Genomic DNA, 18,641 nt, shown 5'->3' with positions numbered 1-18,641 from the left:
TACAGAAGCAGTTTCTCCTCTCTTGGTTTTCACACCTCAGCTGCTAGAAAAGGGCCTCATGCTCTCTGATTGAACTAACCTCGTTATCTCTAGCTTGCTTGCAAGCATATATATACCTGCCCCTGGAAATTTCCACTACATGCATCCGACGAAGTGGGTATTCACCCACGAAAACTCATGCTCCAAAACGTCTGTTAGTCTATAAGGTGCCACAGGATTCTCTGCTGCTTTTACAAATGTACAATTGTAGCTGTCTACTTAATAGCTCTATTGTTCATCTGATGAATATGAGTTTTGCTGACCCTATCCTTTGCTCACGTCTGGCAGGCCTATTTTGATGCTAGTAGTTAGCCATCTTATTCAATCTCTTTTATCAGTCAGATTGTTGTCTACTCCCACAAATGTAGACATCAATATTATAGACTCAGTTGCTAACATAGAAGTCACGCTTTCTGTCCTATTTAGTTTCTAGTCTACATGTCTGTGAATTCTTATCCTTCCAGTTAACTTCTCCAAAGTCTGCAAGAGCAGCAAACTATGTTTTTCCTCTCTGGCTCATCCTTATCATGAAGCAGATCTTGCCACTTATTCCTGCTATGATTGCTTCCTTATTCCCCTTGTGCTACTGTAGTATTTACCTGTTAATCACAAGTAGGAATTTTCTGTTGCTATGTATGATTGTGTGGTAGTGAAAAAGGGCAAAGTTGAATTATATTCTAGAGGAGAAAATGCAGGGACTTAAACAACGGATGCAGTTATTGAATCAAATCATAGAAACTACATCATGTAGATGACCAAAGGTGGTACTGTCAAGACGAGAAATGGAATAGACAGAAGTGGATAAATGAAGATGGAAGATTTTGGCAGCAAAGAGTGGGGAAATAGAATTTGGGGGAGGGGGAGATTTTGGCAGCAAGAAAAGGAAGAGGGGAATATTAGAGATTATGTGCAAGCAAATCTTTGAAAGATACAAAAATTAATATGAATAGCAAAGCTTACCGAAGAGGTGACTTGTGGAATTGAATGGACTAAATTTACTTCCACTGTCTATGTCAGGGTGGGCAAACTACAGCCCATGGGCCACATCTGGCCCTTCAGATGTTTTAGTCTGGCCCTCGAGCTTCCAACGGGGAGCGAGGTCTGGGGCTTGCCCTGCTCCACACATGCTGTGGCTCCATGCAGCTCCCAGAAGCAGCGGCATGTTTCCCCTCCAGCTCCTACGCGTAGGTGGTTCTGCACATTGCTCTGCCCCAAGCGCTGCCCCTGCAACTCCCATTGGCCGGGAACCATGAGCATTCATGGCCCACCATACAATTTCTATACCCTGATGTGGCCTTCAGTCCAAAAAGATTGCCCACCTCTGGTCTATGTCCCCCTAGCAGTGTGTAATGAACAGGGCTCAAATTTGGCTGGGTTGCTGTGGGTTAGCAACCCAGAACATTCTTTCAGGATCCCCTCTTATTCTGAAGAATCTCAGATTTCATGTACGTGAAAAGGTCTGTAGATGTTAGTAGTGCAGAAAATCTTTACAAAGTGAGTTTTACATAGATGATACAGAGATATCTCCCTGAGTTTGTAGGGACACTGAAACAACTCAGATTTCCAAGGCTAATAATTTAAAAGTAAACATTGTTAATTCACATCGTTTATTGAAGCATGTAAGGAAAGAGGGAGGATCATATTATGAACATCTTCATAATTTATTGTCAGGGCTCCATGAGAGAATATTGATTAGGAGAGTATTATTATTATTTTCTCTCCCCAGTTTGACCATTGGAGTCAAGAAGCCAGAAGAGAGGAACATAGATTAGGGGAGCATCTGAGTCACGCGTAAAGGGGAGAGCCTACAAGTCCCTTCAGTCCTACTCCTTGTTCAGTCAAACACTAAAACAAACAAGTTCATTTACATTTACGGGAGATAATGCTGCCTGCTTCTTATTTACAATATCATCTGAAAGTAAGAACAAGCATTCACACAGCACTTTTGCAGCTGCCATTGCAAGGTATTTATATGCCAGATGTGCTAAATATTTGTGTGCCCCTTCATGCTTCAGCCACCCTTCCAGAGAACATGCTTCCAAGCTGATGCTCATTAAAAAAATAATGCATTAATTAAATTTGTGACTGAACTCCTTGGGGGACAATTGTACGTTTCCTGTTCAGTTTTACCTGCATTCTGCCATATATTTCATGTCATAGCAGTCTCAAATGATGACCCCGCACATATTCTTCATTTTAAGAACACTTTCACTGCAGATCTGATAAAATGCCAAGAAGGTACTAATGCGAGATTTCTAAAGATGGCTACAGCACTAAACCCAAGATTTAAGAACCTGAAGTGCCTTCCAAAATCTGAGAGGGATGACCTGTGGAGCATGTTTCAGAAGTCTTAAAAGAGCAACACTCCAATGTGGAAACTACAGAACCCAAACCACCAAAAAAGAAAATCTGCTGGTGGCATGTGACTCAGAGGATGCAAATGAACATGTGATGGTCCGCACTGCTTTGGTTTGTTATTGAGCAGAACCCATCATCAGCATGGATGCATGTCCTCTGGAATGGTGCTTGAAGCATGAAGGGACATATGAATCTTTAAGGCATCTGGCACATAAATATCTTGCAGTGCCGTTTACAACATGGTTTTGGTTTTGAGTATAGGGTAGGTTTTTTTGGTACATAATTCAACATTTTTAAGTTGCACTTTCATGATAAAGAGATTGCACTACAGTAATTGTAATGGGGGAATTGAAAAATACTATCTTTTGTTTTTTACAGTGAAAATACTTGTAATAAAAATAAAGTGAGCATTGTACACTTAAGTATTCTTTGTAACTGAAATTAATATATTTGAAAACATCTAAAAATATTTAAATACATGGTATTCTGTTAGTTTAACAGTGTGATTAATATTTTAAATCATGATTGATTGATTTTTTTTAATCTCTTGACAGCCCTAGTAAAACAATCCAAAACTCAGAGATTCAAAGGAAGTGTGACACTTTGCGAGCACTAATGTTAAAAAAAAAATAAAAATAAAAATAAAAAAAAATTGTGGAGGACAGCAATTTAGATAAGCATTCACATTGCTGTAGAGCAGCAAATAAAACTTGTGTTCTTTGGATTGCAGAAGCAGAGTCATCACATCTAGGGAATCATTTTTAAACTATTAAATCATTTTTATGAATGAACTCACTTTGTTCTATAGATTACAATGAGATCTACAAAACAAAATTTGAACAAAAATCTAGTTAGGCATTTGAGTTGTATGCACAATATTTCTGATCAGATCATGAGTAGTGTATTTTTTAACAATACACAGAGAACTCAAAAAAGCTGAACAGATAATTGGTGGCCCTCCAAAGAATAGAATTGACTACATCTTCGTGGTCACCAAGGGTAGAAAATTTGAACCCAAAGATAATAATTGAAGAATGTAAAAGGAACTGTAAAAAAAAGGAGTTGGAATGAGCATTGCATTTAGCCATAACAATAACAGCTGCTACCACTCTAGAACGTAAATAATGTTTCTTTAGTTAATATTTAATAGCATAAATCAGAAGGGTAGAAACCCCAGATTTGTATAAGGGACTGCTACACACTTCCCAGGCTAAAGCTGTTGGAAGTTAATTGTTTGTTATATTACAGCGATCTGAATAATTCTTATCCTTTGGAGTTTCACACTTCCTTTCACCATTTGCAATTAACTTTTTATAGATTTTTTTTAGATATGAATATACATTACAGTATGTGGATTAATTAGGTTTATTATAGAAACATGAGAGATCGTTATTACAAACTAGCCCATTATTAATAGAATATAAAGCCCAATATTCTCATTTCCTTACTCTTACAATCAATTGGTGGTAGGAAAGCAAGTGAAGAAGAATCAATCAAATTACACCAGTAAAGTAGTATGAAATATGTTAGTGTTCCAACAAGGAGGGGACTAATCTAGGAGTTGTAACATAGCATGTAACATAGCAGAGAGAGATGAAGGATGAACATATCTTTGTAGAAGCAATAATGAAAGACAAATGAGAAGGGGTGTGTGTGCTTGCATTAGGGAGTGGTAGTGATGGTGGTAAATCAGGCAAAAAACTTTGGAAGAATATCTTTGCTCTGATTTATAGATCTTTCTGTAGGGTATCAATATTTTTATATCAATGTTCCAATCATCCAGTATCTCTTGGGTTTTGAAATGCAAATATTTAACTGCTCATATTTCATTTTTTACTTGTGCACAAGAGTGAAAACAGAGATATGAGCTGTGAAGAAGCTGGAGACTAGTGGAGAAAGAACTGGGATTATCTTATTTAGGTGGCTGTGGGGAGAGATGTGGAGATGGAAGCCTAGGATATGGCTACACTTGGCTGCCGCGGCAGCGCTTTGAAGTGTGAGTGTGGTCAGAGCGGCAGTGCTGGGAGAGAGCTCTCCCAGCGCTGCATGTAAACCACATCCTTTACTGGTGTAGCATGCAGCACTGGGAGCCGCGCTCCCAGCGCTGCTGCCCTGATTACACTGACACTTTACAGCGCTGCATCTTGCAGCGCTCAAGTGGGTGTTTTTTTCACACCCCTGAGCACGAAAGTTGCAGCGCTGTAAAGTGTGAGTGTAGCCAAGCCCCTAGTTGTTGTGGCCTACTTAATCGAATCTTTCTTGAACCTTGGTTTAGATTTTACTGTGCTTTAAAAAAGGGGCCAGGGGTTTGCCCTCTGGATACCAAGAGGGGGAAAAACATCCCCCTATATCTTTTTCTTTGTTTTTTGGAGCAGCATTTGATTTTTTTTTTAAGTTTTATAAAAGCATCCTTATCCATTTAATATATAGTCATGGGAAAGGATTCTTGACATGTTTGAAATGAATAATTTTATGACATCATATAGATTTACATGGGATTTATTGGTTTTCTGTTATACATCTGAAAGTTGGAAGATGTGATGTAGCAAGTGATTGCCTTCCTTGTTCTGATTACTCCCTAAAAGACTCTTCCAGTATTTAGATTCTCACTGATGGAGTTAACATTTGTGGCTTGTCAACATTATTGTAATTCTACATTTATATTATGGTAGCACATAAAGGCCAATTAATTCTACTGTGTTAGGTGACTAGGCAACTAAAGACTTCTACTCAGAGAACTACTTCTAAGTGTATTACTGTATTTAAGCAGTAAATATAACAGGAATTTAACACTTGAGAGCAGTACAATTAATGCGATAAACCTCTGAAACTTTACTGATATGTAATTGAGTTTAAGGAAGTCTAACTGCTGTAGCTTATACATTTGTATACTCCTTGAGGGGTGTAATTTAATTTATTTTTATTTAGTTATTCATTTAGGTTTAAAATAATAAAGAAATCTATCCAAGTTCAAGGCACCTAAACCCAATTCATCATACAACAAATATAATTAAATTAACTCTCAGCAGCATTAAAATCGATTCCACAGGAACTCGATTGTCCAGCTACCTGCCCCCTTCATCTAGGAAGCACATACCCTCAGCCTTCTCCAGAGACCCTGCCAAACAGGTGTTTTTTGTAGCATGCCTGAAAAGTCACCAGACTTGTGCTATTTCAGACCAGAAGGGAGCAAGTTCCAGAGTGCCGCAATGATGAGGGGATGATTAAAGGATCAGAAAATATGCCTTATAGTGATAGATTCAAAGAGCTCAATCTATTTATCTGAACAAAGGTAAAGTCAAGGTAACTTAATAGTAGCACATAAGTATCTACATGGGGAACAAATATTTAATATTGGCTCCCGAATCTAGCAGAGAAAGATACAAGATGATTCAGTGGCTGGGAGTTGAAGGTAGGCAAATTCAGACTGTAACTAAGGTGTACATTTTAACCACTGGAACAATTTATCAAGGGTACAGTGCTGGATTCTCCATCTCTGACAACTTTTAAATCAAGATTGGATGTTTTTATAAAAGATCTGCTTAACGAATCCAGCTCTATGTGTTCAGTAGGGACAGACCACAACTGTGGCAGTATGCCATAGGGAGAGAGGTCATTCTTCAAATAGGCTGATCCCAGGACGTTTAAGGCTTTAGAGCTCATAACCAATGTAGAACCAGTGCAGCTCTTGAAACACTGGGGTCATGTGGTCCTAGAGAGATACCCAGTTCAGTAAATGTGTCCTTCAGTTCTGCTCTAACTTCAGTCTCTGAATGATTTTAATGGCTGCAGCACATGTTGAGGTAACAAAAGCATTGATAACAGTGGCAAGGTCCACATCACAATGTCTTAGTTAGATAGAGATTGTAAAAAGTTGATTGGATCACTATGATTGTAAAACAGCAGCTGGAAGTCTAAGTTGTGAACACTATTAACTAATGGCACATGTACTCCCTCAGTTGAAGGGATGGAAGAGACTTCCACGATCTCTTCTAGCTGCTTCTCTTAACCCACCGTAATCACCTCAGTCTTCTCTGGGTTGAGCTTCAATCACCTTACTCCCATCCGTGCCCCCATCTTGATTAGACACTGGCTGACGTGCTGAACTGCACAATTTGAATCAGATGAGATAAAGACATATTGAAAGCACCAAACTGCATGCTGCCTTACTAACTCTTCCACTAGCCCCATGTACATATTGAACAGGAGCAGTGACAATATGGCATGCCGTACACTTCAGAGCTCTTCAGGAAGAGGAGCAATGGCCCACAACTATACTTTAAGATCATAGAATATCAGGGTTGGAAGGGACCTCAGGAGGTCATCTAGTCCAACCCCCTGCTCAAATCAGGACCAATCCCCAAACAGATTTTTACCCCAGTTCCCTAAATGGCCCCCAAAAGGATTAAATGCACAGCCCTGGATTTAGTAGGCCAATGCTCAAACCACTGAGCTATCCCTCCCCCCTCTCTTTTCTTTCAGCAATTCAAAAGGTTCAAAGAAGGGCAACTAAAATGATTAGGGGTTTGGAACAGGTCCCATATGAGGAGAGATTAAAGAGGCTAGGACTTTTCAGCTTGGAAAAGAGGAGACTAAGGGTGGGGATATGATAGAGGTATATAAAATCATGAGTAATGTCGGCAAAGTAGATAAGGAAAAGTTATTTACTTATTCCCATAATACAAGAACTAGGCGCCACCAAATGAAATTAATGGGCATCAGGTTTAAAACAAATAAAAGGAAGTTCTTCTTCACACAGCGCACAGTCAACTTGTGGAACTCCTTGCCTGAGGAGGTAGTGAAGGCTAGGACTATAACAGTGTTTAAAAGAGAACTGGATAAATTCATGGGGGTTAAGTCCATTAATGGCTATTAGCCAGGATGGGTAAGGAATGGTGTCCCTAGCATCTGTTTGTCAGAGGATGGAGATGGATGGCAGGAGAGAGATCACTTGATCATTACCTGTTAGGTTCACTCCCTCTGGGGCACCTGGCATTGGCCACTGTCGGTAGACAGGATACTGGGCTAGATGGACCTTTGGTCTGACCCAGTATGGCTGTTCTTATGAAATCATGAGCCCACTGTAGTCAATGGGAGTTTTTCCATTGATTTCAATGCGGCCAGGATTTTGGCGTGTATGTTTGTTCATCACAGGAGGGGTTTTACTGAAGTATTCAGGAGTGGGTGTATGTAGGGATAAATATATATCTTTAATTTACTACCTTCTTGAAAACTCTTGAAAACAAATTTCAAAATTACTTTAATAGAAATCACTAGAGAAAAGATATTGAATTGCTTACCTTAATAATCCATTATTTAGGAAAGCCCAAAATAATATACACAGTGCTTGAAAACTCCAGTGGCAAGGAATCAGCTTCTCTTGGTGAGTGTGGAGGCCTAAACCATCAATCTCTGTATATTTAAGCTTTAGTTTTTTTAATAAAAATTAAATTTCTCACCCTTCAGGTTAAAATTCCCAAAGTGAACAAAATGTAAATTGATACACTGTTGTCTTTGTAAGTCTTCAGACAGATTTGTCCACTGGTTCTACAGCTGCTCATGACTCTGCCAGGAAGCAACAGTAAAATTAAGAAGGCTTGTATCCCTTTTGATGTTACTATTCAACAATCCCCTAGTTAGCAGTGAAACTGTTAAGAATCATGAAAATCTCATGTTGCTGCTGCAATAGAGTTAAGCATTGAAATTATTCCTGGGAAAGAAGGACCAAGCAATGGAATCTGTGAGACAGGCCTAATACCAGAGGCTTACTGCCTCTTGGCAATAGCTAGGTGGCTGAGCGAGAGGCTGAGTAGTAGAGAAACCCCTTCTTTTTGTATCAGCCAGGAGGGTTTGGAGTTGAACAGTGATTCTTAAACTGTGGCTTGGGACCCCAAAGTTGGTCACAACCCCATTTTAATGGGGTCACCAGGGCTGACTTAAATTTTCTGGGCCCCAACGCTGGATCCTGAGCCCCACTGCCCAGGGCCAAAGCTGAAGCTTGACCCCACCACCCAGGGCCGAAGCCAAAGTCCAAGGGCTTCCGCCCTGTGCGATAGGGCTCAGGTTACAGGCCCCCTTCCTGAAGCTAAGCCCTTGGACTTGGGCTTTGCTCCCATCCCCCTCCTGGGGTCATATAGTAATTTTTGTTGTTAGAAGTTTGAGAACCCCTGAAACAGAAGAAATGACAGAATGTACCTTCTCTCTTTTAGCAGCTAGAAAATTCTAGACCTTCTGTTTAATATTTAGAATTTCACATCTAGTCAGAGGTTGACAAGAAAGATGGAAACTTCAAGAAGATTCCAGGTGGAGGTGACAGTAGGGCCTGGAATTTCATCAAAATATTGTTCCTGAATACCTTGACAGGGGACCACTATCCTTATCTTGTGTGGACATCGATTAGTAGCTTTAGTTCTCTGGTTAGTAGTTGTCTGGTAATTTTTTCAAGATTTGATCATGAAAGTAGAATTTAAGATAACACTATATCATGGACTTTTGCATCTTACGTATGAACAGTTGTTAAGAAAACTTTATTATATTATGTTCGGCTTCTTGCACTGATAAATGTGATAACTTAGAGGAGCTATTTTCACTATTAACAAAATATATAGTGTGCTAAAGGAGCAAATGTGGCATTTTTTGAGGTTCAGCACTGCTGTTTCATAAATCATTTCTTCCTTTGACTTGTCAGGTAGTCGAACACTATTTCAAAGGAATACCATCCCTTTTAAATCTGAGCAGATTGCATTTTGAATTTAATTCTGGCAGTGAACAGGCTTCTCAATAAATGTTTCTGGGAAGATCTCTAGAAGAAAGAGAGAACACTTTATAACAGAGAAAATTCACTAATAAATGTTTTGGTTACTCACCTGTAGTCTTCACATAAGTATATCCTTTAATTTCTAAATTCCACTCCATTATAGAAAAAAACATATAAATTACCATTTTATGTGTTACATGATCATTGTTTTAGGCTGTGCTTAGATACAGCTGGACCTGTATTACCCAAGCCAATGCAGTTTGATTCTGTGGTTACCACCTTGCTGAAACCACCATGAAGGATAATTGCCCATTAATAATGGTTTTAACAGGGCTGCAGATCTGTCGTATGTCCAAAGACCTTCACAGACTTTGGCCTTTTGGACACTATTGCATGTAATCTGAAAAATATCCTTGATCAACTGCTTGTTGGACTCCCTGGTTTCTTTGGTGTGCCCTCAGGCAGCAAAGAAAAGGAGGGAGGAAAAAAGCTCCCTGGCTTTCAAGCAGCCAAAAGAAAAATGTGTTCTTTTAAAATCCTGAGATCTATGCTTCTTGTTCAAAACTATCCCACCACTGCCGCCAGATCAAGGCTGAATGCCCACTCTGTCACTCTAAGTGCAGAAGTGGGGGCCCACAAGGATTCTAAAAAAATAATACAATTAAACTCCCAAAGTTACAGCTTTCTCTGACCTTGGCTTGGTAAACGCCATCAGCCAAATGCAAAAAAAAACAAAAAACCTTGGACCCAGGAAGGAGCACTTGGGAATTCCTCCTTGCACACATAGCAGAAAGGTTCCTAACTCTCTATGTGCAGAAAGAGCACAGGAATGCAGGATGGTCTTCACTTATGCCTGTGTTAACATATGCACACATAACAGAAAGCTTCCTAAACCTCTTATGTGCAGAAAGAGCACAGGAATGCAGGATTGTGTATGAAAATTGGGCAGTATAGTTCTAAAATATAATTAATATGAAAGATGTGGTCCTATCCATTAGATTGTAGTACATTTAACTACACATACTGAGGTATTAACATAAAAATAACTTCACTTTATGCTTTTTGAGAATGCTTTCTTTCTCATTTTTGAAGCCCTAGAAAGGGAGTCTTAAACAGGACCAAAGCACACATTGCTATTTCTTGCAAAAGTGTAAAAAATCAACAGGGGAGATTTTTTTTTTACTCCTAAAGTGAAATTTTAAAATAAGTCCTAAATTGAAAAGCTATTCTAAGAGGGGAACAAGCATGCATAGAATAGTCTCTGTCATTTCTTGCTCCTAATTTAAAAAATAGCAATAAAACTCTTTAGCTTGGTAATAAATTAAGAACATCTTTTGCTTTTTAGTCTGGAATTCAAAACTCTTAAGTGCCGCTATGCTGCCAAGTAATTACTTTTAAATGAATTCCTGGGGTTGGACTAGATGTTGTCCATCATATGTGTGGCTTGGGGAAATAAAACCCAGAGAATGAGTAGAAATAGAAACATAATAATAGTGTGGAGGAAAAAAATACTTAATTGTGCTGAACATTTTCTTTGTAATAGATGCCTTCCTTTCAATTCACACTATGTAAAGCAGTACACACATGCCATAGTCTTTGATATAGGATCATAGGGGATGCAGACCATGCAATACTTATCTATCATCTATGTATTTTGATTTAGTTCCCTCTAACATGTCAATATTTGGTGAGGAGGGAGAGAGAATAGATCACTGGCAGTAATAATCCATTTCCACAATGTCTCTATGCGTAAATCAGAGCCATTATTCTCACTTTTCTGTCACAGCCTGCTATCATTCTTTAATTCTCTGAGACAAATTCAGAGGCAATGCAGTACAAATTGGTATGTCCACCTTACTGGATATTAAGTGTTATTGTTACACACTGAAGAAGGTTGTAAAAGGAAAGTAACCAATAGGAGGGTGCAAAGAAGATGTAAGATAGAGCAAGCGCCAGTGTACTTTATCTTTCATCTTTTTGCTCTTGATAATTGATCCCAGCTTTCCACCTCAGCATGCTGCTTGCCATTTACATCACTTCTGAGTATGGCTTTCTATTTGTTCACATAACCAAGAACTTGGACTTACAGTAAGCCTTTGAAAAGGTCTCTCACCAAAGGCTCTTAAGCAAAGTAAACAGTCGTGGTAAGAAGGAGGGTCCTCTCATGGATCAGTAACTGGTTAAGTTACAGGAAATAAAGGGTAGGATAAAAGGTCAGTTTTCAGAATGGAGATGGGTAAGTGGTGGTGTCCCCCAGGGATCTGCACTGAGACCGGTGCTGTTCAATATATTCATAAATGATCTGGAAAAAGGGGTAAACAGTGAGGTGGTACAATTTGCAGACAGCACAAAATTGCTCAAGATAATTAAGTCCAGAGGTAACTGCAAAGAGTTATAAAGGGATCTTACAAAATTGAGTGACTAGACAATAAAATGGCAGATGAAATTCAGTGTTGATAAATGCAAAGTAATGCACATTGGAAAACATTATCCCAACTATACATGCAAAATGATGGGATCTAAATGAGCTGTTACCACTCAAGAAAGAGATCTTGGAGTCGTGAAAAAATCCACTCAGTGTGCAGCAGCAGTCAAAAAAAGCTAACAAAATGTTAGGAACCATTATGAAAGGGATAGATAATAAGACAGGAAATATCATATGCTACTATATATTTCCATAGTATGCTCACAGCTTGAATACTGTGTGCAGTTCCGGTCACCCTATCTCAAAAAAGATATATTAGAATTGGAAAAGGTACAGAGAAGGATAAAATTGATTAAGGGTATGGAATAGCTTCCATATGAGAAGAGATTAAAAAGCCTGTTCAGCTTGGAAAAGAGACAGTTAAGGGAGGATATGATAGAAGTTTATAAAATCATGAATGGTATAGAGAAAGGGAATAAGGAAATGCTGTTTACTTCTTCACATAATACAAGAACCAGGGTTCACCAAATGAAATTAATAGGCAGCAGGTTTAAAGCAAACAAAAGGAAGTACTTCTTCTTACAACACACAATCAACCTGTGGAACTCATTTCCAGGGGATGTGTGAAGGGCAAAAGTATAATGGGATTCAAAAATAATTAGGCAAGTTCATGGAGGATAGGTCCATCAATGGCTATTAGCCAACATGGTCAGAGATGCAACCCCCTGCTCTGAGTGGTCCTAGCCTTTACCTGCTAGACTGGGAGTGGATGGCAGGGGATGGATCACTCAATGATTACCTGTTCTGTTCATTCCCTCTGAAGCACCTGACACTGGCCACTGTTGGAAAATAGGATACTGTGCTACATGAGCCATTGGCTGATCCATTGTGGCCATTCTTATGAACTGTGGGGGGAAATTTGTTTTACTTCATTTTTGACCCTTATAGGGGCACCATCTTTTCAAGGTTCTGGAGTTCTTCTTGATTCTTCATTATCTCTTGCTCTTTCATTAGCTCATGTAATAGAGGAACAGACTCTACTTATGGTGGCAGGGTTTGTCTGTGGCGTAAATTGGTGCATACTGCTACTTAACCCTACATCTAGCCATGTTTAGTTTTCTTTTATTGTAGTGACATAGACAGGAAAGTAGGCACAGTATTACAGTGATATAAAGTCCTCATACTGGATTTTATATTTGGGTTCTTAAAAATTATGCAAACGAACTTTCTTTAGAGGAACCAGAAAATGTGTTGCTGTTTTCCTCATTGTTTAAGGTCTAGCTTTTTCCTGGTTTGTTGTGCAGATCATCCAGCATTACTTAGATTAGTTTCTCCTTCTTAGATTCAGTGTTTGATATACGTTGTAGGGATTCAGGCTTTAGGCTGTCATTGGGACTATCATGGGGTGCAGCCCTCATCGCCAGACTGGCACCTCTTCCTGGTCATGCTGGGGATTAGCTCAATGCTGACTGCTCTATCCACAATCTGCACACTGGCAATCTGTCTTTGTTCCCACCTATAGCTCTTCTCTCAGCTCCAAGAACTGCAGCATCCTCTTTGCGACTCAGCCCTCTGGCTAGGTCGCCATCCATGTTGCCCCCTTCCGGGTAGGGATTGTCTCTGTCCAACCCTAGTGGTTGGGACCTAGACCCACCCACTTCTCCGGGCCTCAGCACAGAAACACTGTAACTAGCAGCTTCCTGCTGCTCCTCTGTAACCTCAGTCAATTCTGTTATATTTTCCTGGGCCGCTTCCCCATGGCCCCAGCATCCTCTTTGCCCTCACGTCAGAGCACTCAGCTGCTCAGTCCCAGCAGCCAGCCAGGAGCTCCCACTTGCTTCCCTGGTCCCTGCTGCTCTGTCCAAGGTGTTTAGTTCTCTCAGCCCTCCAGGGACACAGTCTTACTCCCTGGGCTCCCAGCAGCAACTGCTCACTACTTTGCCCTGCAGATCCCTTTTATCTGGGCATGCCAGGCCCTGATGGGTTGCTCCCTGAAACTCCTCCCTGATTTGCTTTGTTTTCTGCACTCCCTCTGGCCCGCTTGGAGTACTCACCTCCATTGCTACTTCTGGGGCAAGGCATGGTTAAACCCTTTTATGCCTGTGAGGGGGGAGGTGTACCCCATCACAGGGACCATGGAACTATTTCAGAAACATACTAAAAAAAATTTAGTTCCTCAATATGGAGCAGCACTACAAAATCTCGATCAATGTCCATTTCTGAAGCCACCAAAATGTGGGTGTTTTGCTGCAGTGTTGAAGTGCAGGTTCGCTGATTGCTTTTAGCAGTTTGGCATATTCTTCTGGTCTTTACACAGTTTGCTTGTTCAATACAAAAGAAGAAAAGGGCACTCATTAATGGAATACTGTACTAGTTGTCTCAGACAGTCAGTAATGTGACACTGAAGCATACTCACTGCTTCTAGATGTTACATGGACCAACATGGGTTTTGGATCTGAAGTCAAATGGAGTTCAGTGGTTGCTATAAACACACCGCTAGAATTTTCAGTTGTTCTACTCTAGAAACCAGAGGTTAAAAAAATAGCACTTAGAGAATACATAGCTGCAACATAGCTTGCAAAACATGATCCAATGATTTGCCTAGTGATGGAGGGACATTTTTCAGTTTGTTTATAATGAGAAATCCCTTTGTATTAGTTTTGGGCTTGCAAACATATGAGAGAGGTGCCTCATTGCATCTGATCCAATGCACCTTGAACTCAATGAGATGCTTTGCTTGCAGTGGCATGTGATTCATTTTAACTATGGGCCAAATCTTGGCCTGAGCTCACAAGGTAGCGTAGAATCATACACGGGCTCAAGGAGCTCCCTTCCATTCCTACTAGTTATTTGCACTGGAGCCACTACCTCCTCTCCTGGGGAGGAGGAGAGGAGGAGGAGAGAGTTGGTTCCACACTGTCCCCATGGTGCCCAGTGAGGTAGTTACACCAGCATATCATGTGATGTATGTTGGCTCAGATATAGACCCTGGAGCACTGAGGAGCTCAGGAGGGAGACTGTGACTCTGGAGCCATAATCTCACTCCTGGACTGTTCCAGAGAAGCACAATAGTGCACTGTCCCTTACTCTGGGCAGATCACAAACTGACCATCTGTTAAACACAAATAAAGTAATGGAACTTTCAAACAACAAAAAACAAAACTGAGAATGCTGCATGCATATTGGGTATGGTTCTGTATTCGTGATGGAATATTGTTCTGGTTTCAGAGTTTTTTAAAAGTTCTACTGGTTTTGTTTCTTTCTCTTTCTCCTTTGTATTTCTTATAGTTTATTATGCTGACATACATCTTCATGCTGGCCTGGCTAGGGGTCACAGCTTTCACCTCTCTGCCTGTTTACATGTACTTCAATCTGTGGACCATTTGCCGAAATACCACCTTAGTGGAAGGGGCTAATCTCTGCTTGGACCTTCGTCAGTTTGGTAGGTGAATGATATATGTTAAATATGAATTGAGACTTCAAACCCAATTAACAAAGCAGCCTTTTAGAAATATTTCTTGGGAATGTTGTCTGCAAACCCTAGATACTTCCAAAATTATGTCTAACACCTTACAGGTAGGTACAGACTATGTATTTAAATTGGTTAAACAAACCAACAAAAACGTAATTCCATATTCTATTGTTTCAATGGTGTGCAGTTTTAAGGCACATCAGTTAAATTCATAGATGTCACTAAAATTGGAATTATTGCAAACACTACTGAAAACAGAGAAATCATGCAAAAAGGCTGAGAGAAATTAGAAATATGAACAGGAAATAAGAATATGACTGAGCGTCAACTAGGAAAAATGCAAATCGCTGCATTCAGGGGAAACAATCTGAAACCCAGATATACAGTAGGAGGGTGGGGGTCCTAGAAAGCAGTAAAAAAAGACTTACTGCTGTAGGGGCTGCAGTAGACAGAAAATTAGCAATAAGCTTGCAGTGCAATACAGCATAAAAATGTAGTATTGATCTGTATAGACAGTGGTACCACATATTAGTTGGAAACTGCTACCGTCCTGGTGTTAATGGCTGCAGTGAGTCTGCAGCTGGAAAACTGCTCCCAATTCTGGTCAGTTTAGAAAGATGACAACAAAGTAGGTGGAGGTTATTCACAGATATGATAAAGGAGATGAGGAACATAAGTCATAAGGAGGAGTTAACACTGAAATAAGGAGGAAGGCAGTGTTGAAGCGGGGAATGATAAACATCTCAAAATGTTAGAATGGTGTAGCTCACAAGGAGGGACACACATAGCTTTAAACTGAGTATGTTCTTGTGTCATTTCCCTGTCATGTCTCAGTATCCACTCTCTGACTGGGAGGAGGCAAGGGCATGGCTCATGTGCCTTGCAAAGAGAAGTCTGTACTCTGCCTGCCTTAGTTTTTGCTTAGTCAATCCTGAGCCTCTTCCTATAGCTTTTTTGTCCATCTGATAGCTTAGCAATAGAGAAAGAAAGAGTGCCTCAGTATCATCCAGGCAACAGGCCTCTGTCCTGATCTGGAAGAAGTAGATTTGATGGATTGTTCTTTTCCATTTCTGACTGCTATGATTCAATACTATATATCTTACTTTGCTCCTCAGAAGATAAGTAATCTGAGAGACATTTAAAGGTCAATGCTTATCTCTGGAAATGCTGTATGGGGCTTTTGTTTTGTTAACGTTTGCATCTGTATTTTATTTATATAATCCTTACAGTTCCTATCTATTTTGGAAATCCTGCAAAAAACCCACTGATCTCCTACAGGGAAGGCACAGTAACACAGTAGTTTTCAACATGCTAATCTGTGATTTAGTATCTTGTCACATGCTAAAGCGAACAGTACAGCAGCTTCTTGTTTCCCTTACTGTAAGCAGCTGCATTCATTATCAACAGATGATTAAGCACACCATGGGTAACATACTTTTATAGCCTCTAACAGACGCTTTGCACCAGACAAGCAAATTTGGATCCTGACCCTAGCACATTCCTCAGCATAAGGACAGAGAATGTTTTTGAATGTGCCAACAGGCCTAATATGTGCATTGGCTGAAAGTTATTTTCTAATATTTGAATACCCTGTTGGATGGAATTGATAAAATCCAATATGAAAATATCAAAAATGGGTTGAGGAATCATTCCCTGTATTGCTTCCGTTCATAACATGTCAGCTTCATGACAATGAAGAGACCAATTGAAGACCTAAGAAGTTGTTTTCCTGTTGTGTAAAATGAGCAACAGTTGCTTTGTTCTTCCTAACATCCAAGAATCTGGATTCCTCAGTTCCTTTGAACAAATCTACTGAATGCTTTGAATACTAAATCTAGTGAATATTTCATGTGTTTCAGGAATCGTAACTATTGGAGAGGAAAAGAAGATTTGCACTATGTCTGAAAATTTCCTGAGAATGTGTGAATCTACTGAGGTGAGTAAATGGACTAAGTTTTATTTGCCAAATCCATAACAGTCATTTTAGTAAGAAATAACTGGCATATATGGTTTCCTCTGACGCTTAACTCTTTAATCATAGACAAAGTGATTGAATGAAGGCACAAGGAAAAAATATAGTGCTTTTCTTTTTCCCTAGAAAACATACTCCATCAACATAGTTACTTCAGCTATTATTTTTGTAATTATATTCCATTAAACCTGCAACTTTTAATTTGAGATTTTACTGAAGGTTAATGTGTCTGCTACATGGTGAGAAGAAATTATGAAAAACACTGTTGTCCTTATGTTTAGAATAAAAGAGAGTACAAGGAATTGGAAGAAATTATGGTTATATTGTAACAGAGCAGTAATATTTTAAAACTCATTGGACCATTTTTTCTACTGGTGTAGGAGTCTAACTCCCAAGACTTTGATGGATCCACACTTTGTTGTATTTTTTCCATAAAGAAAGACCATATATGTTAATTCTGATTATTATTTTTCTTATTTTAGATCAAAGAAAATAACACGAACAAACAAAAATAATATCTCCATAAATGAACACACTTGTTAAAATTCTGGCCCTTCTGAAATCAATGGGAGTTTTGCTGTTGGCTTTCATGGGCCAGGATTTTACTCCAGTACATGTAAATCTCCTTGGTTACAGACTGCAGCAACTTTGAAAACAAAATAGATGGAGTTTCTGCACCTGCACAGAGTTCTTAGAAATTTTCAAGTGTAGTACCCTGAAAATAAAAGCACTGTAGTTTCATATCAACATACACCATGCCAGCAGTGAATTTGGTCAAAAATATTACTGAATCGTTAACTTCTGTAGAACAATGGCAGCAGGAAAGTAGTCGTTTGCTCTGTCAGAAGTTGGCTTTTTGTTTGGTTTCCATGTAGAGTTATTACTATGAAATTTGTTTTCTTTGTCCTCTTTACAGCTAAACATGACATTCCATTTGTTCATTGTGGCGCTTGCTGGAGCTGGAGCAGCAGTCATTGCTATGGTAAGCTATTGGAGACACTGCTCCTGAACGTACAGCCACATCTAAATCACTGACATATCCTGTTTATACATTACTGCCAGCAGTAGAATTAGTAGCTGAAAAAAAAGACATTCAGTTACTACTAGAAAAAATAAGGCATATGAATTTAAAGGGATACTTTTAACTATTTTTTAAAAAAATTACTAATTTGAAATGCTATTTTATGGTAGCGCCTCCTTTAAACAGCATATTCTGATTTTTTAATATTAAAATTCCTTTAAGTATCTGTTCCTCTGTTGTGGTTAGAAGGATCTTTTGGGCAAACGGCAGAGCAATCCCACCAAAATTTTTCTTCCTCATGCCCTCCTCTGTGTGCACATGCCTGCCTGCTCTCTCTTCATTTTCATTTTCAGCTGTGCTGCTGCTGTTAAAATGACAAACATCCTTTTGCAGAGATTGAGGAAGAGCTTGAGCTCTTAGATTTAATCCAGGAGGAAATTTTGCCATTTTTGCCAATGAACATTGTTTATTGCTATGAACGTGGTAACATTTCCCTAAAATATAACACTAAATTGTCCAAAATTATCTCTACAGTGTGTTATTTTTGTCATGAAGTATATGTGTGTGTGCTATATCCCTTGCCCTGCATCTGTTGGG

General features: G+C 39.4%; 1 protein-coding gene across 3 annotated transcripts in view; it reads left to right on the top strand.

Annotated features, from left to right (window-relative positions):
- GPM6A (glycoprotein M6A) overlaps positions 1-18,641 on the top strand; it is a 336,266-nt gene that overhangs the window by 305,872 nt on the left and 11,753 nt on the right. For all 3 annotated transcript variants that reach the window (XM_075066384.1, XM_075066383.1, XM_075066385.1), the window contains 3 exons: positions 14,868-15,021; positions 16,911-16,987; positions 17,940-18,005. In XM_075066384.1, the coding sequence (XP_074922485.1) occupies positions 14,868-15,021; positions 16,911-16,987; positions 17,940-18,005 (297 nt within the window). The remainder of the gene's footprint in view (positions 1-14,867; positions 15,022-16,910; positions 16,988-17,939; positions 18,006-18,641) is intronic.

This window comes from Chelonoidis abingdonii, chromosome 5, assembly GCF_003597395.2.
Source record: "Chelonoidis abingdonii isolate Lonesome George chromosome 5, CheloAbing_2.0, whole genome shotgun sequence".
In the NCBI taxonomy this organism is placed as follows: Eukaryota; Metazoa; Chordata; order Testudines; family Testudinidae; genus Chelonoidis; species Chelonoidis abingdonii.
Note: the sequence above shows the minus strand (reverse complement) of the source record. Positions and strands in the feature narration are given on the sequence as shown.